The sequence below is a fragment of the Eublepharis macularius genome, chromosome 1, assembly GCF_028583425.1.
Source record: "Eublepharis macularius isolate TG4126 chromosome 1, MPM_Emac_v1.0, whole genome shotgun sequence".
NCBI classification, from domain to species: domain Eukaryota; kingdom Metazoa; phylum Chordata; class Lepidosauria; order Squamata; family Eublepharidae; genus Eublepharis; species Eublepharis macularius.
This window is the reverse complement of record NC_072790.1, coordinates 90,358,865-90,385,683: the sequence shown is the minus strand read 5'-3', so window position 1 is coordinate 90,385,683 and position 26,819 is coordinate 90,358,865. Positions and strand designations below refer to the sequence as shown.

General features: G+C 40.2%; 1 protein-coding gene across 5 annotated transcripts in view; it reads left to right on the top strand.

Annotated features, from left to right (window-relative positions):
• The window catches only part of USP45 (ubiquitin specific peptidase 45), an 84,858-nt gene extending 69,238 nt beyond the window's left edge, over positions 1–15,620 (top strand). For 4 of the 5 annotated variants that reach the window (XM_054976474.1, XM_054976482.1, XM_054976487.1 and 1 more), the window contains 6 exons: positions 900–1,040; positions 5,716–6,394; positions 9,767–9,864; positions 11,356–11,442; positions 12,062–12,215; positions 13,400–15,620. In XM_054976474.1, the coding sequence (XP_054832449.1) occupies positions 900–1,040; positions 5,716–6,394; positions 9,767–9,864; positions 11,356–11,442; positions 12,062–12,215; positions 13,400–13,530 (1,290 nt within the window). In that variant the 3' untranslated portion in view covers positions 13,531–15,620. Of the gene's footprint in view, positions 1–899; positions 1,041–5,715; positions 6,395–9,766; positions 9,865–11,355; positions 11,443–12,061; positions 12,216–13,399 lie in introns of those variants that run through there. The other variant, XM_054976502.1, reaches the window with a different exon arrangement.
• Positions 15,621–26,819: the final 11,199 nt, after the last annotated feature.

The window sequence follows — 26,819 nt, the reverse complement described above, 5'->3', positions numbered from 1 at the left end:
ATAAAGAATCTCGCAAGAATAAAGCAAGTGTGTCATACATAAACAAATCAATCTTGCCTGATATAAATAGTGAATGGCCATGACCTTTGCCTTTCCTGAGTACACTATCTCTTGTTGGCAATCTGCTGTAACAGGATCAGGGACACTGACTTCAGGAAGAAGAATACTGCAAATAATAGTAGCCAGCCATCATGGTGGGTCTTGTCTTTGGTTGCTAGTTAGGAAGAATTTTACATAGGGTTGGTGGCAACCTTACACGCATGTGTGCCCAGTGAAGGCAGTGTGCTGCAAGCACAAGTATCTGGTGCCGTTCCATGCAGTTCCACTCCTTTGTATGATGGTGAAGAGAGTACTGTTTTGCACGGGAAATGTTGCAGCCATCATATATGCACATTAGTCCTCCAAGTGATGTCACACCTTGGGGCCTTCAGGCTGTCTGTGAGTTAAATTGAGGCAACAGAGGTAATAGGCAAAGGATGAAACCTTTCACAAAAAAGGCAGTTTGCCTTTTGGGATACTTTGCCTTTTTTCTGGGAAGACTTGATTTCCTTTTGGAAAGGAACTTAAAAATGAACAGAGTGCTAGAATTCTTGAGATGCCAGCCTAGAAACAGGTCACAGGTGTTCAAGGGTCACTCAGGACTACCACCTGAGATCATTGCCTTTGCTTTGACAGGCTTCCACAGGACCTAGTATGCTACTCTTTTAAAGCTTCTGGGAGACACCAATATTTTTCAGAAAACAATTGTCTTTGAAAATGGCATAATTCTCTCTGTTCATTAGTATTATTGTAAATAAATGTGCTCCAGGACACTTAAATCAAGATTGCCCTGCCATAGTGCCCGTTTATAACAGAGAAGTTAGTATATTGCACCTTGAATAACAGTGTTTATTTTCTAGATTTCAAAACCTGCTCCTTTTGGAAGGACAAGTAAATGTAAACATGTACAGGAAGCAGATATTGATCAATACAGCTGTTCTATTACTGCTTTGAATAACCAACAAGTAAAACAGTCTCGGAAACACACATTAACAAAGAAGGTAGGAATAGCAGCATAGTTAACCAATTTTCTATTTAAATACTTGTAAGATAAATTTGTTGTTCTTTGTTGGAATCTGGAGTGGTTAGGATACTTAAACAGGAGACTTTTAATCTATAGCACTGTTACTTGGAGAAGGGATTTATGTAGATATGGCTTTTACAGAGCTCATGATGTTTTCTTAATAAACTGCAATGATTTAAACTCGGTTGATGTAAATCAAGGGGTAAGGTAGGGAAAGGGTAGATTCATTATCATACCCCTGCTTTTAAAAAATATTTTTTAAATTTGTTTCTTCCCCCTCCTCTTTTTCTTTCCCTGTTGTCCAATTTGCCTCTGGCTGCAGTTGCAGGCAGTGCAGAGCCAGCCAAGAGAGCAGACAAGTCAGTATTAGTGCCATTTGGTGGATCAGTTGGCAGGGTGTGCTACAGAAGAAGTACAGCCAACACTGTCTCCCTGGAGACTTGGAGCATGACTTCCAAGATGTGCTCAGCTTGCAGTGACCCAAGGGCTTGAGAACCATAGTTCAGCCTCTTAGCATGGTTCTTCCTGATGGTGGCACCGCATGCTGCAGATACGCCAGACTAACAGCACATGGAATGCTTCTTCTTGCTTGTACTATGCATTATTTTATAATAAAATATTTAGATCATTACTGAGAAAATGTAATACTTTAAGCTTGCTTGTAACATTTCAGATCATAATCTATATCCGTTAGCATTTTACAAACGAAAGAATGTCTTGTTAAGCAGATGAGTAGTACATGTGCTGCCTGTGGGGACTCTGGCAGCATTTTTGTCTACTTCAAGAAAAGTTATTAACTTTAAACATAGTGATGCTTGCAGTCTAGAAAGCACATTTGGATGACATCAGTATTTACACTTTCCATTGGAGTAATTTCCTCTTCACCGTTGTTCTGTTTTTCGCCTCACTTCCTTGTTCTTGGATGTATGTTGTGATCTTTATGGCTACAACATACCTACTCAGAAGTTGAGTTGGTGACTGTCAGTTCTGCAACATGTAGTATAGTGACTAAGGTTGTTAAGAACATGTGGGAAGAGCAAATGATAAAATGACTAGTTGAAAATTCCCTATCACATTTGAGCATTTGTGAGGAAACTCTCAAAATTCTGGATCAGAAGCAATAGCAAGATAACCAGTTCATGCATAACCAGTGCAGAAGAGTAACATAGAAACAGAGCTGAAAGGTATCTGAAGGGTCATCTAGTCCATCCTCCATTTTTAACCCCCCAATATTTTTTTTTAAGATTTCAGATTTTTCTGCACACTAGGAGCATTTCTCAGGTGTGTAGGATCATCTGTCTTGAACATTCATGGCTCTAATCTCTGGATTTAAATATACACAGATTAGGGTCAGTTGGCTATTAGTATATAAGATTCACAGACCCATTCATAAAGCCTAATTTATCACACAGATCTTCACTTACGGAATAAACTCTCTTCTCCTCTCCAGATGTAGATTCACTCCGCCCTTTCCACAAAGCTTACCTGACCTGAATTGAATAGTCCCTCTGTCTTTCTCTGAGATACTCAAAGGTTTCCACACAAGTTTGCCTGACTTAGCCAGAATGAATACTTTCCTTCAGCACTCTGACTACAAACTGCAGTTCAATCCACTTGCTAGGGTACAGGTATCATCCAGTCAAATCACACTCCTCACCCGTGCAGCTCCCCTTCTCACAAACCTGCATTTAAATCCAAAGTAACAAATATTTAAAAAACCCACATTAACCATTAGAAATAAAATACAATGTTTATATGCCAAACATTACACTATGACAAAAGAGTTGTATTATAGAAATAAATCCAACATTGGTTAGAATCACAACAAAAAGCTAACCTCTGACCCAAATATAAAACACCCATCTTTATGGAATGAAATGCAGAAGCATTATATCAGATAGAACTTATAACATAGGAAGTACCCCTAAGACTTCTTTGTACCACGATATACTCCCAAATTGATTATCACATAGTGGATGTGTGGCTATTCGCTGTGAGATGGCATATCCAGTTCCTTTATTATATTTATATATTTAACAATATATGCTTATGTCTGCTGAAATTTTGGCACTGATAATGTTCACCAGGGCCTGATCAGTTTGTCTTTGTAGGGATATTGATGTTTTCATTCTGTTCCAGTTCAGCGCATACTGACAAAGTTGTAAAAGCCTGCACCAAAATAAAAAACCTGCTGTTCTACATTAGAGGCTGATACATTTAGAAGCTGCTATTGACTGAAATACTGAATAAAAATAATTACAAATGATGCAGATTATAAAAAGGGAAAGCAAATGTGTATTCTATGGAGGTAGGTAGGAATGACTGAAGGGGAGGGGTCCTTGCCAACTCATAGTTACCTGGCTCTCACCCTCGTGAACCATAGCATAAAATCCTGCAGCAGGTGAGGCCCACTACATGCTCCCTAGACCCCTGCCCTTTGTGGCTGGTGAAGGCCCGCGTGGATGAGTTGGGAGCTCAATTGGAGGTAATGATTAATCGGTCACTGAGCTCCAGGATTTTCCCTGGAGTGCTGAAGGAAGCCATGGTGAGGCCTTTCCTGAAAAAACCATCTTTGGACCCCACCGATCTGTCCAATTACCAACCAGTCTCGCACCTCCCATTTCATCGGTCTGGAATCTTGGAGTGATACTGGATTCCTCCTTGATGGAGGGTCAGGTCACGGCAGCTGGCCAGTCTGCATTTTTCCATCTTCGACAGGCCAGGCAGTGTGCACCCTGTCTGTCGACCCACGACCTAACTACAGTGATCCATGCAACAGTCACCTTCAGAATAGACTACTGTAACTCGCTCTACGCAGGGCTTCCCTTGTGCTTAACCCGGAAATTACAGCGAGTCCAGAACGCTGTTACATGTGTCCTGATGGGCACAGTGTACAGGGCACATATTACTCCCCTCTTGAAGCAGTTGCACTGGCTCCCTGTGCAGTTCTGGATTAGGTTCAAGGTTTTGGTCTTAACCTTTAAAGCCCTAAATAGACTGGGACCGGAATACCTGCGGGACCGTCTCTCCCCATATGTGCCCTGGAGAGCATTAAGATTGACAAATAAGAACTTGCTGGTGGTCCCTAGCCCCAGGGAGGCCCGGCTGGCCTTGACCAGGGCCAGGTTTTTTTCAGTCCTGGCTCCAACCTAGTGGAACTCTCTGTTGGAGTACACCCAGGTCCGCCAAGACCTTATGTCTTTTTGGTGGGCCTGTAAGACGGAGTTGTTCCACAAGGCATATGGTTGAGGCCAGTCTTTGATTTTCTGATTGGTTTAGGAGCCTCCTTTCCAGTCTCCCGCCAGGAGACTCCCCTTGGTTTTTATGCTATGATTGGGGAAATTGGAGGGAGCCACCATCTTATATGCTGTTTTTATGTATTTATGTTCTCTGGATTTTAAATCTATTTATATTTATTTATATTTTAAGTGCTTATTGAGCATTTTATTGTACCCCGCCCTGAGCCCGTTCGCAGCGAGGGCAGGCTAAAAATAGAACTAATAAATATGTTAGTTTATTGTTTTTTGGCATAGTGGAAAATGTTCTTGGTCCTCTCAGACATAAGTACATTTTCTTGTCTGTATCTCATTGATTTCAGGGAACCTTAAATGAGGTGGTCTAGGATTGTCATGTAAGAGATATTTACCATCCCTCATTTACAGAAAAGGTTCCTCTGAAAGAAGGGGCTGCTAGTTGTAAATACCATGGTTTATATTTTATATCTCTAGCTGAAGATGACAGAAAGCCTTGAATTAGCTGAATATCCACAGGCATTTTAGAAAAAATCCACACTTGGTTGGAAAGCAGGCAGGCTTTTAATGTCTTGTTTCCATGACTAATACTTTTGTTAATCATAGTGGGACTTTGCACGTTAAGGAACCAACTGTGTTTTGTAGAATTCTAAAAAGAACTAAGTCCATTATGTACATCTTAATTCCCACTGTCCTTTAAAATTCCGTATCACCCACACCCAAACTAACTAGAGCTGTCTGTTTTTAAGAATAATCCATCCATGAAAAATGAATTTGATAAGAAGCAGCTGCCAGATTTGAGGTTTTTATAAATAGAGAAAAAAATTAAGATATTTTGAAAATATAGGAAATATTTAGTTGAGATGCCCTAGATACTTTGAAAATGGTTATGGTTTATTGGAAGTCTTGAGACCTATACAGGCATTCTCTAATCTACACATAAGAAAGGAATCATAATGGTACTGCTGCTCCCCACCCGTACCCCATTAGTACTACCCCCACTCCAGTGCATTTGGCTTTTTCCTGGTCCCACTTTACATGCACATATAAGTGCTCAAAATCTGGGAGTTATGTCTGATGTACACAAATCTCTCTTCAATCACGGTTCTCAGGAATGCCAAGTAGGACCCAAAGGTGGTGCAAACCTGATCCCCTGCCATACTGAAGCTCTAATTTCTGCATTGAACTCCACAATTTTGAAAATGTATGTACAAATTCTCAAAAAGATAAGAAATTTCAGTTGAAGCATATCACAAAAGTCAGTCTGTTAAATAGTGTGTTTGCTTTAACTATTTGCTTTATATCTGTGTTCATAATAGTGACTATACGTAGACTTCAAAAGATGTTTTTCTTTTTCTCCTTTTAATACAACTTTGTGATTGTTAATGTGGAAATTGACAGAACCAAGTAAACCATGAAAGAAGACTTACCAAGAAATACTTATCCGGTGAAGAAGAAACAAGCTCTTTTATTATGAATGAAAAACCGAAAAGCACTACTTCTGAAGGAGGCTCCAACATTCCACAAACAGGGGATAGCAGTACAGTGATAGAGTGTGCAACAAATGAAAGCCAGACTGAAGTCAGTGAAAAAGAAGCAAGCCATTCTGAAAGTAGCATCGATGCAGACAGTGAGGCCTCTGAAAGTGAAAGTGCCCCTAAGCAGCTGGCTTCCACCAGAGTTTGTTGCACCTCCAATTTGCAAACCAGTGGATATAAACACACCAGTGGGCATAAACCCAACAAATCACATAATAACAAGACAGAGGCACTTACAAGCTCCTTATCAAAACTGAGCTTTGGCAACACCGTAAATGAGGGTGAGGGGCTGCTCAACAGCGATCAGCTATCATGTCTGTCAAACAACTTAGCCTTTTCAGCAGAGAAATCCTCTCCATTGCAGAGCCCTCAAAATGCTTTCCAGACCCTTTCTCACAGTTATGTAACAAGCTCTAAAGAATGTTCAGTTCAGTCATGCCTCTGCCAATTTACATCTGTGGAGCTGTTGATGGGAAACAACAAGCTGTTGTGTGAAAACTGTACAGAACGGAGACAGAAACATAAAAAAGCAAATTCTGCAGGTAATGTAGTAGTGATTGAGTGTTGCTTGTTTGACTTAGAACTTCACTGTTCTCTCCCAATCCAAAGGGTACTTTGGATTTGTATTTTTTAAAGAGCAGTCCTTCATGTATCATGGCAACTTGTCTTTGGAACTGTGTAGAGTTTCATAGTTCTCTTGGGGATGTCTGAACACCGAAGCAGGCCAAAAAAGAGACTTTGGCTCCTAGCCCCATATAATTAGGTGAGTTTGGAAAGTCTGTGTGAATGTGCCGTTTGATTCTTATGTACTGTTTGAGTGCCCTCTGTTGGCCAAAATGCATTTGCAATTTCTGTTTTCTGTTTTGTTCTTTTGTGTGGAAGATAACAGGTCTACCCTCTCTCTCTCTCTCTCTCTCTCACTGTGAGAGAGATCCTATTGTGGCTGTAAAATTATTTATGTATTTTTGTTCACTTCATTTATATCCGGCCTTTCCCCAGTGGGGATCCAAAGGGAGTTACATTGTTCTCCTCTTCATTTTATCCTCACAAGAACCCTGTGAGGTAGGCTAGGCTGAGGCTTTCAGGAGTCATTATTTTCCATCAGAATATAGCATAAAGTTGAATCCTGCAAGATTTTTTACTGGCAAAAGAGGGAGGATGGGCATCTTTCTGCCCTCCAAAAGGCTATGCCTCAGCTTGTTGGTTTGCCTGGACATAAAGCTGTGCAATGAGGAGGGGAATTCCTCCTCCTTTGTGTGCCAATAGCAAAGATGGTAGGATTCAATAAATAAGAATTGTTTTGCTGAATCAGACTGAGATCTATCTACTCCCAGCCTAGTTCTATTGTTTGCCCTCAGTGTTTGCTTGGGTATCACAGCTAATTCTTCCATTAATCAACACTTTTTTTAAAAAAAAATAAGCCACCTGATCTTATAACCATTTAACCCTGTTGCCAGCCTTTATATGTAATTAATTCTTCAGACTTGATCTCCTTAGGCCACTTACATGATAGAGGACAGTAATTGGAAATGGTGAATTACTAAACGTATCTGTTTAGTCCAATATGGGCAACAATATGATTTTTTCAATATATTTGCTTAGACTTGTTTTTTATTTATTTGTGATTTCTATAACCTGTGGCTAAGCTTTATAGGAGGCCAGGATCCTTGTCTTAAATATGCCATAAAAGAACTGCTAGTTTTTGAAAATCTAGGGAAAGTAGTGTTTTGATTATCGTTCTAACTAATGGCAGTTTGTTTTGGATGGAGATGGTATATTGTGGGATTCATGAAAGATATTCAGTTCAGTTAATGTGAACCTTTCACTTGAAATCTGCCTTACAAATAAGTTGGTAAGGTGGACAATGCATTTATCAATACATTGTAGGCCCAGGGTGGATTGTTTCTCCCTTTGGGTAAGCAGCAAATAGCTGCTTCAATTAGATGCTTGTCCTTCTCCCTCTTTTTAGGGGAACAAGTTGAACAAATAAAAATAATCATCATTATTGGATCAACATTCCTTGCTTTTTCTACTTCTATTTTAATTGCCGTTAGCTGTTTTGTATGGTCACATGGTTCTGATAGCCAGTGTACTCGCAAGTGGATCTTTAAATACCTTTTATTTCCAGATCCCTATTTAGCAAACAGTGACCCCCTATTTATTTAGGGGACATTATTTTTGACCTAAGCTGTATCTGAAAAAGTGAGAGTGATTCTAACCTATTAATCTCCCTGAATTTTGAGGTGAATTAAATAAGGATTGTACTGCACTGAGTATCCAGACAGTGTAATCCTAAGCACAGTTATATCCTTCTATGGGGATTTCCACATGGTAACAAGCTTGTGTGGTCTGCCAGTTGCTGATGTGGCTGTAAATACATCATAGATGAAATGGGCTCCCACATGGCAGGTTTTCTCACAAGTTCCCTGCTCTAGTCGTCCAGCAGTGGCCATCATTCTGCTCGTGGGCCACTTTAAAAAAAAATCAATTTCATATTGTTATATCGCTGCACGATATATCATTGCAGCAATAAGTGCAATGGGTTCTGTGTAGGTCTGTGCACGGGTGGGTAGATTCGGTATTCCTGCTTTACCCGAAGCAGGAAACCGATTCGGAATACCCCCAATTCCGAAGTGGCTTGGGTTCAGGATTCGCTTTGGTATGCTCCGTGAAGATTCAGAGCATACTGAAGCAAGGGGGGGGACCTCCCACCACCACCACCCACCCTTCCTGGGGCAACCCCTCCACCCCCCCCCCCGGGGAGACCCCTCCACCCCCACCCAACCCTGGAGAGATCCCTCCAACCCCCACCCACTTACCTGGGTTATCAGCTGGGTGGCGGCGGTGGCAGCACAAGGCTGGGTGGCCTGGAGCCAGCCAGCTCCTCTGCCACCGCGCCACCGCCCGAGCCTGCGGGGTGGTGGGGAAGGCTGGAGCCGCCTCCTCCGGCCCTTCCTTCCCCTCAAATGGCCACGATATGCCGGTGCCGCGGCGGCCATTTGAGGGGCAGGAAGGGCTTTCTCCACCTCCTCCAGCCCTTCCTGACCCTCAAATGGCTGCCGCGGTGCTGGCACACCGTGGCCATTTGAGGGGCAGGAAGGGCCAGAGGCGGTGTCTCCTGCCTTCCCCACCACCCCGCAGGCTCAGGTGGCAGTGCGGCAGAGGAGCTTGCCTGGAGCCACCGCAAGGTAGGTGGCGGGGGAGGTGGGGGGGTTAATGTTTAAAGGGCCCCGAAGCTTTCCGAAGCATTCCCGAATGCTTCGGAAAGCTTTGCTTCAGTATTCTGAAGTGGGCCAGCATGCTGGGCCCACTTTGGGGGATACCGAAGCATTCCGAATCGGGGTGCTTTGGGTAACTTTACCCAAAGCAAAACCCGAAGCTCACAGCCCTAGTTCTGTGACTTCCCAGCTTTCATTTTTTAATGAAAAGTAAGTCTCTAGCCCCTTCCGTTGCAGAGGTATGTTTCCCCTTATATCTTCACAGCAGATGCGGCCAGAGACTTACTTTTAAAAAACAGCTGGGAAATCACAGAGTCTGTTGCAGTTATTGTTATAATGCTGTATTGATGTAACAATATGAAATTGATTATTTTAAAAAACAAAACAAAAAGCTGCTTGGTGGCAAGGGGAGGAAATGGTTGTGACAGGGACAAGGTCAGGAAAAATGGCTGCTATGTTAGTGGAAAAGTCTGAACTTTCCCACCCTCATGGCCTCGTGAATGTACCACAGTGCTGAGGAAGCAGGAAAAAAACACTTCCCGAAGCATTGAACCTGGGGCAGATAATCTGAGTTGAAATAGTGTAACATGACTTCAGTGGACTTAGAAGAGTTTAACTCTTCTTAGGATTGCACTGTGAGGGTAACTGCAGGAAGGATACAGTTCAATTTGAATTGTTGCATTTTACTCTTTCCAGAAAAGAAGATGGAAGGTGTGTATACAAATGCCCGAAAGCAACTGCTGATTTCTTCAGTTCCTGCTGTTCTTGTTCTCCATCTTAAAAGATTCCAGCAGGTGAATTCTTCAAACAGTGTTGCTTTTGATAAAAATGATGTGCCAAATTTTGTGTGTATGAGAGATTCTATTTTTACTACAAAAGTCATTTCAAACTTGGGCAGGCTATTTGAGGAAAAACCCCTACCCATTCTTTTCCCTCTCCCCTTTTTAAAATCCCTTAAGGAGTTACAACATCATTGCAACCATTCAGGACTCACCTATTTAACATGATACTAAGTAGATCAATAGCTTTGGCTGTGTGGTAGCATCAGTGAGACAAATTAATCCCTCCCATTGCACATCCCCTAAGTGGAAGAGAAGACATGAATCTTAGCAAATATCTTCTGTAGGTTTTTCTGAAAAGGAATGTTAGAAATTAAATTAGAAAAAAGATTCAGATTATTTAATGCAATTTGAGAGAATGCTTTGGTGCTATTTATTTAATTGTTTTAAATATTTGTCTTGCCTTTTCCTTAGTGGCTTAGAGCAGATATGCTGATAACATTAAAATCACATTTTTTTAAAAAAAGTCAGTCCTTAAACAATAATAACTTCAGTAGCAGCCACTCATAACACATTGCCCTCAAATACAAACCCTCAGCATATTCAGTAGAAAAAGTTGAACATCAGAATGGTCTCTCAGATAAAACTGCTTTACGCTTCTTTCTAAAAGCCAGTAATAATGATGCCTTCTTTTGGCATGCCATTCTATAAGGGCAGAGCTATGAGGGAACAAAATTTGAGCTGATAAATAGCAGATGCTTCTGTAAGGGGCAGCAGATTAAGTAGAAGCTGCTGTGAAAAGTGCATTTGCTTGTAATGGGGGAAAGAGACCTCAAGTTATGTATCTTCCAGGCTAAATGTAAGAACTGGTGCCATAAATGGAGCCTAGAAACTAATCAGCAACCTATGGCAATAGTACAGATATATGTCATAATGTGATACTTCTGAAGATTTAGAAATTATCATTTAAGTGTTGCTAGATACAGGTTGAATGTCTCCTCACTAAAAATGTCTTCTTAGATGAAAATATATTCTCCATCCCTGCTACATTTTGACTGAGGAAGAGAATTTTCAAAATAATGCATGAAATCTGGTTATTATGTATAAGCAGCAAAGCACATTTGTATTTGAATTCTTCAGTAATAAGTGAACCATTTTTATTGTGACAGTTTAAGCTTCACAGTCACTGTGGCATTAAAAAATATATCTAGTCATTCTTCCCCTCAGCCTACTGTAATGTCACCAAATACAATAGAGACTAGGACCCCATCATGCCTGTAATGATTGTCCAAAAGAGAATCCAGCAGGTGCCGTTTCTCTCATCACAGTGCTGCTATTCTCCTCCGTTCTGCATAGCTGAATCCAAGCAGATGAACTTCTGACAATAAATGAACTTCAGTGACTGTATACTTCCTTCTGCTATCACCTCAGTAAATCTTGAATTTTTGTATTAACTATTTAGGGCACTTATTTAGAAATATTAAATCTTTTTCATATCTTTTTAAGGCTGGTCTAAGTCTACGGAAAGTCAACCGGCATGTGGATTTTCCGCTTCTTTTGGACTTCGCACCATTTTCTTCTGTTTCCTGCGAGGTATATATATTAGAACATAATTACAGTTCATCTTTGCTCCTCAGACCAGCTTTTTCATTCAGTTTTGTCCTGTAAACAACTGCTGCCAATAATGGCATGATCTTGCTCTTTCTCAGTTGTAGACTCCACTCTCTAGAATGGCCTTCTTAAAAATGTAGGGCATGTTGGAGCCTTTTTTAGTTTTATTGCTCCCCTGTCAACAAGACTCAGCTTTTAAAAATGGGGTGTTATCTTTTACAGTTTATTTGGATCTCGTTACCCACCTTTGGTCATTCTATTGGGGAAGAAAATTGGGCAAAAAATTCATGTTTTAAAGATAACACACAAAACTTCAATTTTAATAGCCGTCTGGGTCTTCAGATGAACCTCACTGTTCACACCTAAAACTCTTTTTTGCTTCATAGCAGACTTCTGCATCATGTATGGTGGCATTATTGTGCAAAACCAGGGAAATTCTGCTTTCTTTTTCTAACAATCAAACTGAATCTAGTTATTAAAGACTTGTCACAGGTTTTACCAGTCACTGTTTTTGAATATCAATACCTTTGCAGAATTCACTGTGAAAATATCCCATTTATTTCTTCATGTTTGTTTTTGTTGTTCTTGGCTTCCTAATAAGAATGTGACAGATGGTGGGAAAATTCTCTATGCTCTTTATGGAATAGTGGAGCATAGTGGGTCTATGCGAGGTGGTCACTATGCAGCATATGTGAAAGTCAGATCACCATCCAGAAAACTTTTGGAGCAAATTTCTAGCAATAAAAATGTTCAAGGTACGTACCAAAGTAAAAATATATATTATTAGATTGAACCTGTCTGCTTGCCTGTGCACACTTACTCTCCAATAGGGGTGTTCTCTGAGAAAATTTTCATTAAAACTTTGGATCCAGGCTTCAGAGTGGAAATTTTTTACTGTGATTACTTATTTCCAGGTAGGACATTACCAGTCTGGATTCAAATCTGTGTTTTTTTCCAGTTCTAGAGTTCTGGGACTATTGTTTTTAATGGGGAATGTATATAAGGGTCTAGGGCAGTTTTTTATAATGATAATGGCACCAGATTTGCACAGGACACTTCTCCCTCTTAAGTTTCAGGCAGATTGAACAAAGGGAGTTGATTTTACAGACCTCCAAATTAGTTATTTTTCTGCACAGCAGCACTAAGTTCTCTCTACTAATTTCTAAAACGGCCATCATGCAGCAACCAGCAAGAGAGCTCCAGCCGGCCACCAGAAATTAAAAAAAACCAAAGTCCTGTCTACTTTTATTTCATTTCCCTACTGTTACAATGACTGACAATTAAAAAACCTTTTCATTGAAAATTCTGCACTGGCCATCCTACCTTGTTATAGTTATTTATTTCCTTTCAGAAAGTGAGGAAGCCCCACCCCCGGTCCCATTCTAGTAGTATGGTAGGGGAAACAGCAGAGGGGGCGATAGAAAGAAAATGGTACTGATCAGGTCAGGACCTTCAATAATGCACTCCTTCCTGTCCAGATGGCTTACTAATGTGCTTGGACTGCATTTTCTTCCAAAAGAGTTCACCGTACTAAATTTGAGAGAGAATGTACCACAAATCTGGAAAGTGGACAAGAGGATAATACTGCGTGGAGCCCCCTCCTCCCAAAGCCTAAGCCAAGATGGAGAAAAAATCCTTGTGGATGTAGCTCTCATTTCTGTTAAGTAGGATGAGATACCACAATACCATGAGCAAGTTCCTAGTGACATCTCAGAAGCACAGGGATCTCACTTGTAGAGTTGACTCAGTGCCATAATATATTTCACTCCTAGTGGCTGCTATCTTTTCTACTCTGAGCGTAGAATAGTAGAACTATCAAAACATAGAGATTTCATGTTTCATATGTATAGTATATAGCTTTTGGTTTGTAAGTGTTGTATTATTTTCTGCTGTTTGATTATAACCAATGAATAACACTCTTGTCTGTTTTGCATTTCAGGCTTAAAGGAATCAGTAGGAGCATCTGTAGGACAGTGGGTATATGTCAGTGATACCCATGTACAAGTGGTCCCAGAATCAAGAGTATTGCATTCACAAGCTTACTTGCTTTTCTATGAAAGGATACTGTAGTTGTATTCAGCATTGAAAACACAGACTTTCTTGAAATGCAGCAGCATATGATAGTAGATTTAAATGTGTATTTATCTCTACTATAAAATCAATCATGATTTTAAAACATCCATGGCTTAAGTCCAGAGTATCTGGCAGCTGACCCTTGTGTCCAGTTGCATCTAGTGCTGCTCTGTAAGGATGTGGACCTTCAGAGTGGCTTTTTAAAGAATGTATGGGACTGCTGCCAGTAGGGGTGTACAAAAAAGTCCCTGTATGTAAGGGAAACAAAACTCCTGTTTCTCTGGAGCCATGACTGTGTGATTGCTGCTTAAATTCCAAAAATACTGCATCAAGAAATGGAATAGTCAGTTTTGAGCAGCACAACCAAAATTGAGTGAAAAATGTTTAGTTGCACAAATGGTGTCAAAAAGACTGAGTAGAGTCTGAATCTTCCTTACTGCAAAATACCATTTGTTAAATCACAAACACAGTTGTGTTGCATATTTGGGACTTGAGTTTTATTGAACGTTATGGCTGCAGTATTTTTTTATGGTGCTACCTTAAATCCATTGTTAAAAGATATATGGCATAATCCTCTCGGGAGGGTACCATTTTAAAGTGCAGGTGGGATCTGAATGTTGTAACATACTACCACATCAAAACTTTTCTAAATGTGGAAGGCCTGGCACATCAGAAATAAAGCCAGAATAGAACCTTTCTCCCCGATGTGCTAGTTTCCATATACAGGAAGTATTTGACATAGGGGAATTGCATGTTTGAATACATTCCTACCTAACAACCTAAAGTGGTAGCCTTGGGTGGACTGTACTCAATAATTAGCTCAGAGATTTAAAAGCACACTAGCAAATCAATTCATACTTTCTAATCTTGTGCACAATATTCTGTCATTTATGAAATACATTTGCAAGGATGCTGGTTTACTTTATATCCAATTTTGTTTGCAGAATACTAGGTGACTTCAAATAATTCTCTTTTCCTAAGTACTCTCAACTTTGTACAAGTCTGTGTTTTAAACAATGTACTGCTTTAGTTTAAAAAACAAAATTGGGGTGTGAGAAGAGTTATAATTGGTGGCTTGGTTCCAATGGAGTTTCTATAGACAGATTTCTGCCCATGTAGGGCAACTTTCCAACCTTTCTTCTGCTGCAGCCAACCCCCCCCCCCCAATTCTTTTCCTCTCTTAGGAACTGCATTTCACGGAACTGGTTTTGCGCTGCATTGGGGATGGGGTGGGGAGCAAGGAAGCTGCACTATGCAGATAGATATCCCTCAATCATGGAACCACTCCATTGGATCCAAGCCACTGCCTCTTACAAAGGATTGATTCTGCTGCTTTACTTTCTACAGAACAGAGGGCTATGGAACTCCTGAATGCATTGTAACTTTTTGCTTAAAAACAATCATATCTCCTATACCACATGACAAGCTGTTGTTAAAACTTGGGAAGGTTTCTAAGAGGAATCTGTGCTTCATGTTGCAAAGGTAGGGGTGGAGACATGCAGTTTGAGGGGCTTTTTGTATTGTGACTGTTGGAAAGGAGTGAAAAAGTACATTTATATAAAATCATGGACTTCTGTCTCTCTCTTGTTTTCCTTAAAAGCATTAAAAAATAGCTGTTCCATTTACATGTCCAGGGGTAGAATCTGAATACAATTAGTAGGTACCTCTCCTGACACTGAATTCCAGTGATGGAAATGGGAAATATGCAAGAGCAACTGTGCTATTAGCACTCCATTCATTTCTGTGGGGTTATTTTCAACAGGAGAGATAGTTGTTGTATTCAACATTGTTGTTGGATTGCCATGTGCTGTTTGAAATGCTATAAGAGATTATTACGCCATAATATGAACTTCTGAGAGAGCTAGCAGTTGTTGTGTCTTTGATTATTTTACTGAACTGAATAATTTCTTACTTTACTGAACTGGATAATTTAAAATCATTCAATTTCCTTCAGTGATCTGTTTTCCATCAAGAAAAGAGGCTTGTTCACATGGGAAAAACAAATTCTCGTGCCTCTTAGCTTCTAAAATATTGTATCCATCTGAGAAACTCATAATTTCTGGAAAAATAAAGAGGAGTCTTGTGGCACCTTATGGACTAATAAAATTTTATTATAGCTTAAATTTTTAAGAACTACTGGCCAACCTCAGGTGCAGTAGGTTATGCACTCCTCTTTTGGGAGGAGGGGGTATCAGATTGTTGTATACTGATGTCTTCCTGTACCAGTAGTGGGAGTAGCTGATACAGAGCTGCACCATCCATTGAAATGACCATAGAAATCCATGAGTACAGGGGTTTATGCACGCACTCATCAGAGAACAGATGTAGCTGTAGATTGGGTCATTCAAACAGATGACTTGTAAATTGTAAAGGCAGAGTTCTCACAAGTATCCCCAAAAAAGATGACTCTCAAAATTACACAGTTCAATTATGCATACCCACCAAGCCACAGTTACACTTTGATTCACCCAAGGCAAGAATGTGAAGCATATGCATAATTCTTACACTGAAAACAGTGAGGCTTAAATGTGCTTCACTCTGGATGACGAGTCATGCTGCTAAAGTCTAACGAACTTCATCTATCAAAGTTTTGCTTTTTCATGTAATAGGAATACACTTTTCTCCACCACTACCACCACCCCATGTTTTTTGCCAGTTCCCTGTATTAACTGAAGTTCTCAGCTTTCTTTATGTTTGGACTCAGCATAAGTATTCTTAAGACAACTTTCTTCCTCATACAAGATTTTTCAAGCAACACAAAAGGGAGCCTTGGGACACCTTAAAAAGAACTATTGTAACCTAAGCTGCTGTGGTCTAGGGCCAGTTTCATCAAATGCATGAAGTGAAACCCTTGGCTGGCAGGTACTGGCCCATAAAAGTTTATGCTACAATAAATGAGTTGATTTTAAAATATCAGACTCCCTTTTGTTATAACAAACTGATATAATACCATCTCTGTTATCAGGAGATTAAGATTTTCAGAATCAGAGCAGGGCTTCTGACCTCAGACTTCTTTCCCTTTGACATGCTCACACAAGTCAATGTGATTTAATCTTCCATTTTTGTGGCTGTAAATCACTTGTCCATTAAATAGGATATTGATACTTGAATTGGCAGTTGAGCAATGGGAGTACTCCACCTTCTGGTTTGATTTGAGACTGCAGTTCTTAAAAACTCGTTTAACTGAGGTGAGGCTACAACATGCCCCGAGCAGTACTTCCCAAAGTTAGTTATTAGCAAAGTGTTTTATATATAGAATACTCTCCCTATCCAGACACATCTATCTTTGAAAGTCTGCCTCATCTGAAATCACTTTACAGTGTAAGATAGCTAATGGAAATGTCCACATTTTTTCTTTCCTGGCCTTAAAAGTTTTGGTAAACAGTAAGAGAGCTTACCAAGCTCTAAGCTTGAGTTATTATTCAGTAGGGGAAGGCATCCAACCTGGTTAGGTCACGCTTCTTCTTGCTCCAGGCAGTAAGGCTATGCTAATTTTTGTGTATGCCTTACTGAGACTATCCGGAAGTCCCTCCAGTTTGAACAGCCCTGCCGCTCCAGAAGGACATTAAGAGTCTAGCTCTACTATTCAAAGAACGAAAATAACGATTGCGTCACACAGCCACATCTCAACATTGATGAATAATCCTCCCTCAAAAAGGATCCAAGGCATAGGATCCATGTGGGAAAAGTCCGCATGAGGGAGAGGCCCCACCCCATCGAGGCCCCAGGTAAAGGGGAAGGGCTGATGGAAGCCACGATTTCTGCAAGTCAAGTAGGAGATCAGTTGGGAGCATTCAAATTGTCAGATACTTCTTTGACTAGACTGACCTTGCCTACTCCACGAGCCTCGAACTGACCAAATGCAGAGGCATCTGTGAGACAAGGGCAAGGTGGAATGGTTGGGCAACAATGAGGCCTCGGCTCATCTGTGGAGGGGTTCTGCCATACAAGCGGTGAGTCAGTTGCCCTCCAACGGCTTCTATCTCACTTTGTTCTGGTGAGTACGGACCCCACGTTCGGAGAGTTTTTTGGCAGGTGGACCTCATAGCTGGCAAGCCCTGGCGGCTATCCCAGGAACTTCCTCAATTATAGGACCAGCCAATATGGTGGGCACAACATTTTTCCTGTTTTGTAAGCACCTCCCCCTGCTGATGGGATGATGCAGGCTTGGTGATCGGCTTGGATGAACCCCCCTCAGTTCTCTGGCCAACCCAAATGCCCTCCATCCCCATATAGAGGAGAGAAGGGAGATTAATGAGGACGGATTGGACGGGGATCAGTCAACAATGGGCGAAAACTCTAGGAGACTCAAATGAGCCATAGGCATAGAGCCTCCCCCTCCTCAGCGCCCAATTCTTTGGAATCCTCTCATTCATTCCCACCCGAGGATGAGCACCTTAGATGCAAGCACTGTAAAACTCAATTACCAAAAGGGACACTAAAGCCACAATCAAGAAGCACACGTAGGGGAAGCCCCAATTTCAAGTACAGGATTCCGACACAGGAGACAGCCAACTCCTCAACTATCTTAATGTCTGATAAAGAGGAGGAGTGGTCAGGGGAGGAGTCTGACAATAAAGACAATTCCACCAGATTTTTCCAGCTTGAACATTTTCAGAGGCTTCTCAGAAAGGTGGTAACTACTCTCAATTATCCACTAGAAGTAGAAGACAGACCAGCATCCTCTAGCTCAGTAGATCTTGATAACCGAGGTTTCAAAAAACCTGCCAAAAAGCTGACAGCTTGCTTATTTCCAAAAATGTTTCACACTGAATGGTCCACACCAGGCAGTGGACCTAAAAGACACTCTATTGCCAACAAAATTTTATTCCTTACCAGATGGGGTCATGGAGGATCTAAAAGTACCCTTGATTGACAACTCCAGTAGCCCTTCATTCAGGTGCTGCACTCTATAAAAAGGGAGACAATGTAATAAAGGACTCAGCGGATAGAAAGAATGAGTCTGCTTTAAAAAGTCTCTTCAGGCAGCATTGCTTTTTTATTTTATTTTTAATTTAACAAACGGGTACAGAAGAAAGAAGGTAAAAAGGGAAGGAAAATTAAGACAAATATATAACTATGTGCTACAAAGATTACAAAAATACAGAATTCCCAAACCAAAAGCTTTACCAATATTAAAATAGAAATTAATATAATTATTCAATATTAAGCTTAACTGATATTTTCCAGATATACTACACAAGCATAATGTGAACCTATTCCTGCTTATTATTTAATATTAGTAGTAATAAAAAGACTTCATTATTCCATACTCTCTTTTCCTTTTTAACAATAACAATTATTGGCAGAATCACTACTTATTTCTTAATGCGACTGATTGCCATAATCTTTAATATAAATATGAGTTACTATAAGAAATGTTAACCTATTTCTATTCCTTATCTTGTACAAAAGGGAATTCTCATATCCCTTCTACATCTATTTACCTTGTGATGATACTTTCTCTTCAAATTTGTTGATAGATCTATTGATATAGTTTGTCAATTTTGCCATCACTGCATATTCTGACATTTTATTCTTCCAGATTTCTGTAGTGGGGAAGTCTTCCTCTTTCTATTTGCTTGCCATTACTACTCTTGCTGCCGTCAACAAATACTGAAATAGTTCTGTAATGATTCCAAGTAAATGTGTGCATGTGTCTTTAAATGCTTGGTTTGAGCTAGGTGAAGAGTGGGGGTGAGAGAGGGAAGAGTGAGTGATGTGATTGGTTGATGACTGAGAGTGTGGGCAGAGTGAAGGCAGTTTAGACTGATTGTGCTCAGAGCAAAGTGGCAGTCAGAGGAAAGCAGGCTAGCTGTGTGCTGCCTGAGTATATTGAAATATTCATGAGAGAAATATAACCTGTGTGGAACCTGAACACAGCATGTTCGTGAAAGGACACTCAGTCAGGGAAAGAGAGGCCAGCTGTGTGCTGCCTGAGCAGGTTTAATATTTCTGTGAATAGGAGTCAGAGGAAAGCAGGCTAGCTGTGTGCTGCCCCAGGAGTTTTAAACATTTCTGTGAGAGAAATACTGAGTTGAAGAAAGAGGCTGTGTGTGAAGCCTTAGATCAGTGTGAATGAGGTTATAGGAAGTAACTTTAAGAACCGAGAACTACATTTATGAAACCAATACGCTTCTTGACTAAATAAAAGTTTATTTTGTTATATCCCAGTGTAGCTGTCACTGCTATATCCCATTCCTATCCTCAGGGCCACATAGAACCATGAAGGAGCCTGACGCTTAGGCACGTTACAAAACGGAAAACTTAAATAAAATATCTTGGAATGTAATATTCCTGGTGGCAGCAAACTACCCAGAGGGTGTTAAGGGAAAGATTAAAGGCAAAATCTACCCCAAAGAAAGTAAAGATCGTAACAAGTTCGTATAATGTTCTATCAATATTATCTGGTATCATTCACAACCACATGATCTGAGGTTTCATGGCAAAATTAACTCTTACAATCTTCTGAATTTCAGCATGTCTTTCCAAATTTTTTTACTTTTTTTGCATGTCCACATATGAAAGGAGCCATGTGTTCTGTTTCTGTATCATATTGAAGTAAGAGTTTGTAAATTTGACCTAGCATATGATTCTTTTTCTGCATAATTATCTTCTCAAAATCGGTGAGATCCATCAGTTGGCCTCTGTAATCCTTAAGGACTTCTTTTAATCTGGAAGCTGCCTGAATGTATATCAACCATTGTATTTTCTTTCCTTCATCACAAATTTCTTGTCATGATTTTATTTTTTCTTGCAAATTTATCATATCTTGATAAGTTATGAAGTCATCTTTTTCTGATTCTTATCACAGAAAGCGTCGATTCGTGAAAATATTGGAGATGTCATAGGGTTTATTCTCATTTTAACTGAATCCCAAATTTGAATCAAGCTGTCCCTTATCACATGGACATTTTGTTTTACCCTTGCTCTTCTTTTCACCCAGAGATGATTATGTAACCCATCAGGCAAGTCAGCTGCTTCTAAAGTATTAGTCTGTCCTTAGGGTTTTTGTTCCAGTCTATAATCCAGACCAAACTGGCTGCTTCATAATATAACTTGATATTTGGAACTGCCAATCCTCCCCTTGAGGCAGCATTGCTGATAATTAGAGTATCTCCGGTTCTCTCTAATTTCACCCATGCAGTGGTTATATGGGCAGACAATCTATTATTGGCAATATTACAAGATAGCATTCAATTATGTGCCAGAGGTCAAGCTGCTAACATGGTAGAAGAAACCTCTGGCTAAAACAGTGGAAGGTGGACACCTTATCTAAGGCCAGCCTTCCACTGTAAAATTTTCAGGGTGGCTACCTTTCAGAGACAAAGCCCTTGATAAAGTCCTCATAGAAACAAAGAGAAAAAGGACTATGCCTGCTACATCATCAGGTAAAAAAGAAGGGCTCTAAGACTAAGTCCTTTCAGTCCATCCCTATAGGCGATCAAACGTGGGCAGAGAAACTAAAGACATCAGAACTGGAATACTGTTCAGTTATCAGGTCAGATTCCATTGCAGGCAGTTTCTCTAGGCCAAGTCCCAAGATACCAGTGCCAAAGGGGGGAAAAAAAAGACTTCGGTGTGACTCCAAGATTGGGAGATGCCTTACACTTTTTGTGGATCAATAGAGAAGGACCACCGTAGAGCGCTGGGTGCTATCGATTGTGGAACTGGGATACATAATACAATTCACAGTGCCTCCCCCACACCACTTCATGGCATCCTCGGTTCAAAAAGATGCACGAAAAGCAAGACATTTACAAGATGCAATCCAGCAACTTTTTGAGATTGTAGTCATAGAACTAGTATCCTGACAAAGTAATTCCAGGGGGTATATTTAATTCTCTTCACAGGCCCCAAGAAATTGGGAGAATGGAAAGCAATTCTGAACCTAAAGGATTTCAATATATGGGTAAAGCAACAAAAATTCCATATGGAAACTTTGTGTTCCATCCTACTATCAATAAGTCAGGAAGATTTCTTAACATCACTAGACCTCACCCTGACCTGGATAGCCCAGGTGAGCCTGATCTTGTCAAATCTCAGAAGCTAAGCAGGGTGGACCTTGGTTAGTAATTGGATGGGATACCTCCTACAAAGACCAGAGTTGCTGAGGCAGGCAATGGCAAACCACCTGTTAGTCTCTTGCCATGAAAACCCCAGCAGGAGTCGCCATAAGTCAACTTTGACTTGAGAGCACTTGCCGCCACCACTAGACCTCAAGGAGGCCTACCTACATATTCCCATTCACCCAGCTTACAGAAAATATCTCCAGTTCACTCACAGGGGACACCATTACCTATACAAGGCTCTCTCCTTTGCACTGTCTCCTTCTCAGGGCAATAAAGCTAGCTCTGTTAGCCTTTTAAGAGCTACTCCAAATGAAATTTGTTTTGGTCCAGACAGACAATGCCATGGCAAAAGCCCATATAAATAGCCAAGGAGGAAAAAGAGTGCTTCCTTTGAACCAGGAGTTGATTCAGAATCTACAGTGGGCAGAAAACCACTTCTTAGGTCTAAGAGCCAAATCCTGGCCAAAAGGTCTACTCTATGCCTTTCTTCCACTTTCAGTTCTCAGCAAGGTGCTGGCCAGGATTACAGGGAAAAGGCAAACATCATATTGATAGCTCCGCACTGGCCATGGAGGCCTTGGTTTTCTGACCTGTTCCAGATGTTGACTCTGAAATCATGGAGACTTCCTACCAGACATGATCTGCTGACCCAGGGCCCGGTGCCTCATCCAGACCTGTCTTGGATGAAACTGATGGCATGGAAACTGAAAAGAAAGACCTAGAACTATCTGGACTACCCATAGAGGTTCCAGACATTATGTTTCAGGCCAGATGGCCAGCTACAAGAAGAATATATCATTATACATGGTCAGCGTTTTGTAAGTGGGCCATTGACCAAGGTGTAAATCCCTTATACCCTTTCAGGAAGTATATCATCATTACCTTTTTACATACAAGATAGGAAAAGGATCTTAGACTAAACACCTTACAGAGGCAAGTGGTGGCCATTATCAAAGTCCTGGGACTGCGGTAGGACTCCGTAAACTGCCAACTGGGAGGTGTGAGAAAGCGCGGCTTTGGGACCATGTGAAAATTTGCCGGCTGTGTGTAAAATGGATATACCAGCTCTTGTGTTTTCTAAAGATGGTCTTCAACCCGTGGCTTGAAAGTATATGGACCATGGAATTGAAATCGCGCTCCGGTTCCCACCAGTTGGAGTTCTAACCATATAGACTTGATCCTTCATTGTTCTTGACTTTAATCACTGTATTTATAGTATTTATATTTATTATATTTGTTATAACACCTTGCACTTTGCACAAACTTAAAATTTAAAAATTGTAACATTGGCTTGATGAGCATTTGACTATTACTTGTCGTCCGGTTGTGTTCACCATTATCAAAGTCCTTAGCAACAGGGGTCTGGAGAACATAAGAGTTTGACAAGCTCATAAAGAGATAAGGGAACTGGAACATTGCAGCCAGCAAAACAAGACCTGGGCTGAGCATCTATCCCTACTTTTTTGCAGGTAATTTAAAGCCTGGGCATTGCCAGATATGCGAGCTGAAGGTTAAGAGTCAAATAGGCCCTTGGCTCTTAGACTATGGCTCACAGCCTGTGGCTCTGGCTACACCCTGGCCACAGAACTACAACTAGCTTATGGCATCCTTGTTCATTATCTTTTTTTAAAAAAAATTTATTGGATGAGGTAATACACAATCATTACTTAATACAATATATTTATCCAATTTAGCTCTTCTACATGTCTATATACCCCACCCCTCCCCCTTTTCTTTGTTGACTTCCAACAACACTCGAGCCCCCCATTTATTCATAGATATTATTATTTTTACACTATATTGCTAATACTTATACCATGGTATGGATCTTAATATATTTTCTTTCGTTAAGGTCTTTTGTATAAAATTTAAAGTCCCTCAAAAGACCACAATTGCCCTTTAACATCGCATTTCTTTTCCAAATATTTCTTGAACTTCTTCCAATCTTCCAAGAAAATTTCTGGATCTTGCTCTTTCAGATTTCTAGTTAGTTTGTCCATTTCGGCCATGTACAACAGCTTCCTTGTCCATTCTTCGATATTCGGTGGTACTTCTTTTTTCCAATACTGAGCACATAGAATTCTTGCTGCTACTATCATATAATATAACAATATCTTATCATTTCTACTGACCTCTTCTAAATGTAAAGATAATAACAACATTTCTGGATTTTTAGCAACATTATATTGTAATATCAAAGACATTTCAGCACATATTTTAGACCAGAAGTCCCTAGCCTTTTGACAAGTCCACCACATATGAAACAAAGAACCTTCGTGCTCTTTACATTTCCAACATTTATTTGACAACTGTTTGTTAGCAGTGGCTAGCTTTTTCGGTGTTAAGTACCACCTATACAACATTTTATACCCATTCTCTTTAATACTGGTGCAAGTTGATATTTTAAAGGTATTTTTCCATAACTGTTCCCATGCTTCCATGGTTATTTCTTTATTACAGTTTATAGCCCACTTTACCATTTGAACTTTTACTGTCTCATCTTCGGTGAACCACTTCAATAACAACTTGTACATTTTAGATATTACTTTAATATTATCTCCCAGTAGTATCTCTTCCAAGTCTAAGTTTTTGGTTCTAAAACCTACTTTCCTTTGCTCTGAATCAAATAAGTCTTTAATTTGTCTGTACTGTAGCCAACCATATCTAAATGGCAAATCCTCATTTCTCTTAAGCTTCAACTGATCATCTTCTAGTACTGTCAGTTCTTTGAGGGTAAGCCATTCTTTCCCCTGATATTCCAAATTTGGATTAACTACTTCAGCCGGCACAATCCAAAGTGGTTTCTTTTCTTCTATATATTTCTTGTATTTGAGCCAGGTTAACAGTAAATTTGTGGTTCATTATCTCCTTGAGGTCTGTATGGGGATCCTGCTGGCGTGTGCATGCTTTTGTAAACTTGGTTTCATTTTGTAAACTACTTTGAGCCTGAAGTGGGAAAGGAAGGCAGGACAAAAAATATTCTAACTATATAACAGGATTTCAAACTATAGCTCCCTGTAGTATCAGAAACATTGGTGGTTTGGTTTAACTGTTGAAATCTCAAAACTTTAATACAACAAAGGATTCCTCTTACTGAAATATTGCACTTGAAATCAAGTTATGAGCAACAAAGAGAGAAGACCCTAAAAAAAAAGATACTATTTACCAAAGTAGTCAAGAAAATCTATTATCTTTGCAGTTTTGCATATGATGTAACACTTCATTGGATAGATCAATTCAAAAGACATTATCTGTCCAAATAGTGTATTCATGTCAATGTTGTAGCTGTTTCTGTAAAGACAATGGCTAATTCAATAGTTTCAAATCACTTTGTAAAATAGAGTTCTTTTTCCTTTGGGGTGCTTAAGCCTATGGCCATGTATCAAATTATTTTTCCTAGGATGTTCTCCTCTGTTTATACTCCAGTAAAATGAGCTCTACAGATATTTATATACATACGTTAGTTCAAATGTCTGTGTTATCATGAAGATGTGAAAAATTAAGATCTGCATTCAGGTGTCACAGTAAACCATGATTTGTTCTGCAAATTGCTAGTTCGTCTACCAAACATACATAAACCACAATTTGTATATCAACTTGCAATTAAGTGGAGGCCATGTCTCCAATTTTGGAGGTGTTCTTGGCAAAATTGATTATCAGTCCATAGCTACTTTTACAACCTTAATCTTTCCTCTTCCTGTTTAGCCATTTTACTGCATTCCCTATTTTATTTATTTATATTTCAATTTATATACCGCCCATCCCCAGGGGCTCTTCTCAGAGATGAGTAGATGGGATGGTGTGTAGCCTGAAAAAACTTCAGCAATGGACAAATACAGCTGGAGATACACTTCTTTTGTGTATGGGGCACTAATCTGTCTAGAAGAATGATATGTAAGCACAGTTATTACTAATATCACTGACACTGTTCGGGTGACTACAAGGGTCAGATAACTGCATTAACTGGAGCCCCCTAACCTTAAACAATTACTCATAATAAAGTGTTTCCCATCATTAACACCGACTCTGGGACCAGACTATGCAATAAATCAAGATGCCAATTCTGTCCCCATATTTACTCTGACAGCATGATCACTGGCCCTAATAACACCAGTTATACCATCTCAGGTTCATTTGTTTGTTCATCTTCCAATGTTATCAAGTGCCAGCAATGCCCTACCAACTCTCTAGGCTGGATAAACTGGACAGTCCCTATGCAAAAAAATGGGCATAAATCTGATTTAAAAGTGGCTGGCCTCAGACAGAGAAACTCAAGGGGAGATGACAGTGTTAGATTACTGAAACGAATCATTCACGAATTCAGAACAATAGACCTCCCTGGGCTGAACAAAGACCTAAAATTCTTATCTCACTCCAGATACTAATTTCTGCTCTAATCAAGTTGCATTGTGCCTTTACATCCTGACATCTTCCTTGCTTCCCTGTTCCCATCTAATCAAGCTGCATTGTAAATTTACATCCTGATGATGTCTTCTGTAACCCCCCCCCCTCCAATCTTTGGCTGGGCTGTAAAGGCTCAGGGATCTCCATTCCTACTTGTGTCTGAAGAAGGGAGCTCAGACTCTCAAAAGCTTACACTCTGAAAATCTTATTGGTATCTAAGGTGCCACTGGACGAATCCTGCTGGACTTTCTGAATTACATCACATTGCAGTCTAAAACTGTAATCCCATGCACTCCAAAATGTCCCAGTCGGACATGTCAGTTTAAAACAAAATCCAATCTAAATACTGGATGATAGAAATGTAGAATGTTGAGATTGTTGCTAGATGTGTAGAATGGGATGAACATCAGATCTAATCCAGTGTAACATCATAAGCAGAGCTAATTAGAAAGATCATACAGAGGTTAGCAGAAAATACTAGCATTTATCTTTCTACTCTGCTAAGCAAAGCCTGAAGACTTCCTCCAATTTAAGTACCTCTTCCTGAAAGAGACATGTAGTGATTCTTGCCATTTTAGAGAGTCTATGGGAGAGAACTGTGAATTTCCTCCATTGTGCAGGGAGCTGAACTAGATGGAGCTTCTAGATGGCCCTTAAGACTCCTTCCCGCTCTGTGTTTCTATAAGGAGCACAGAGGATAGGAGTTCATAGAGGATCCCTGTGGACCAGATGGGAGGAGCTGTAGGCAGTGGGAAATAGAGAGCATTCAGGGAAGCGGGGGTAATATACTATGCAAATTTGACCATAATA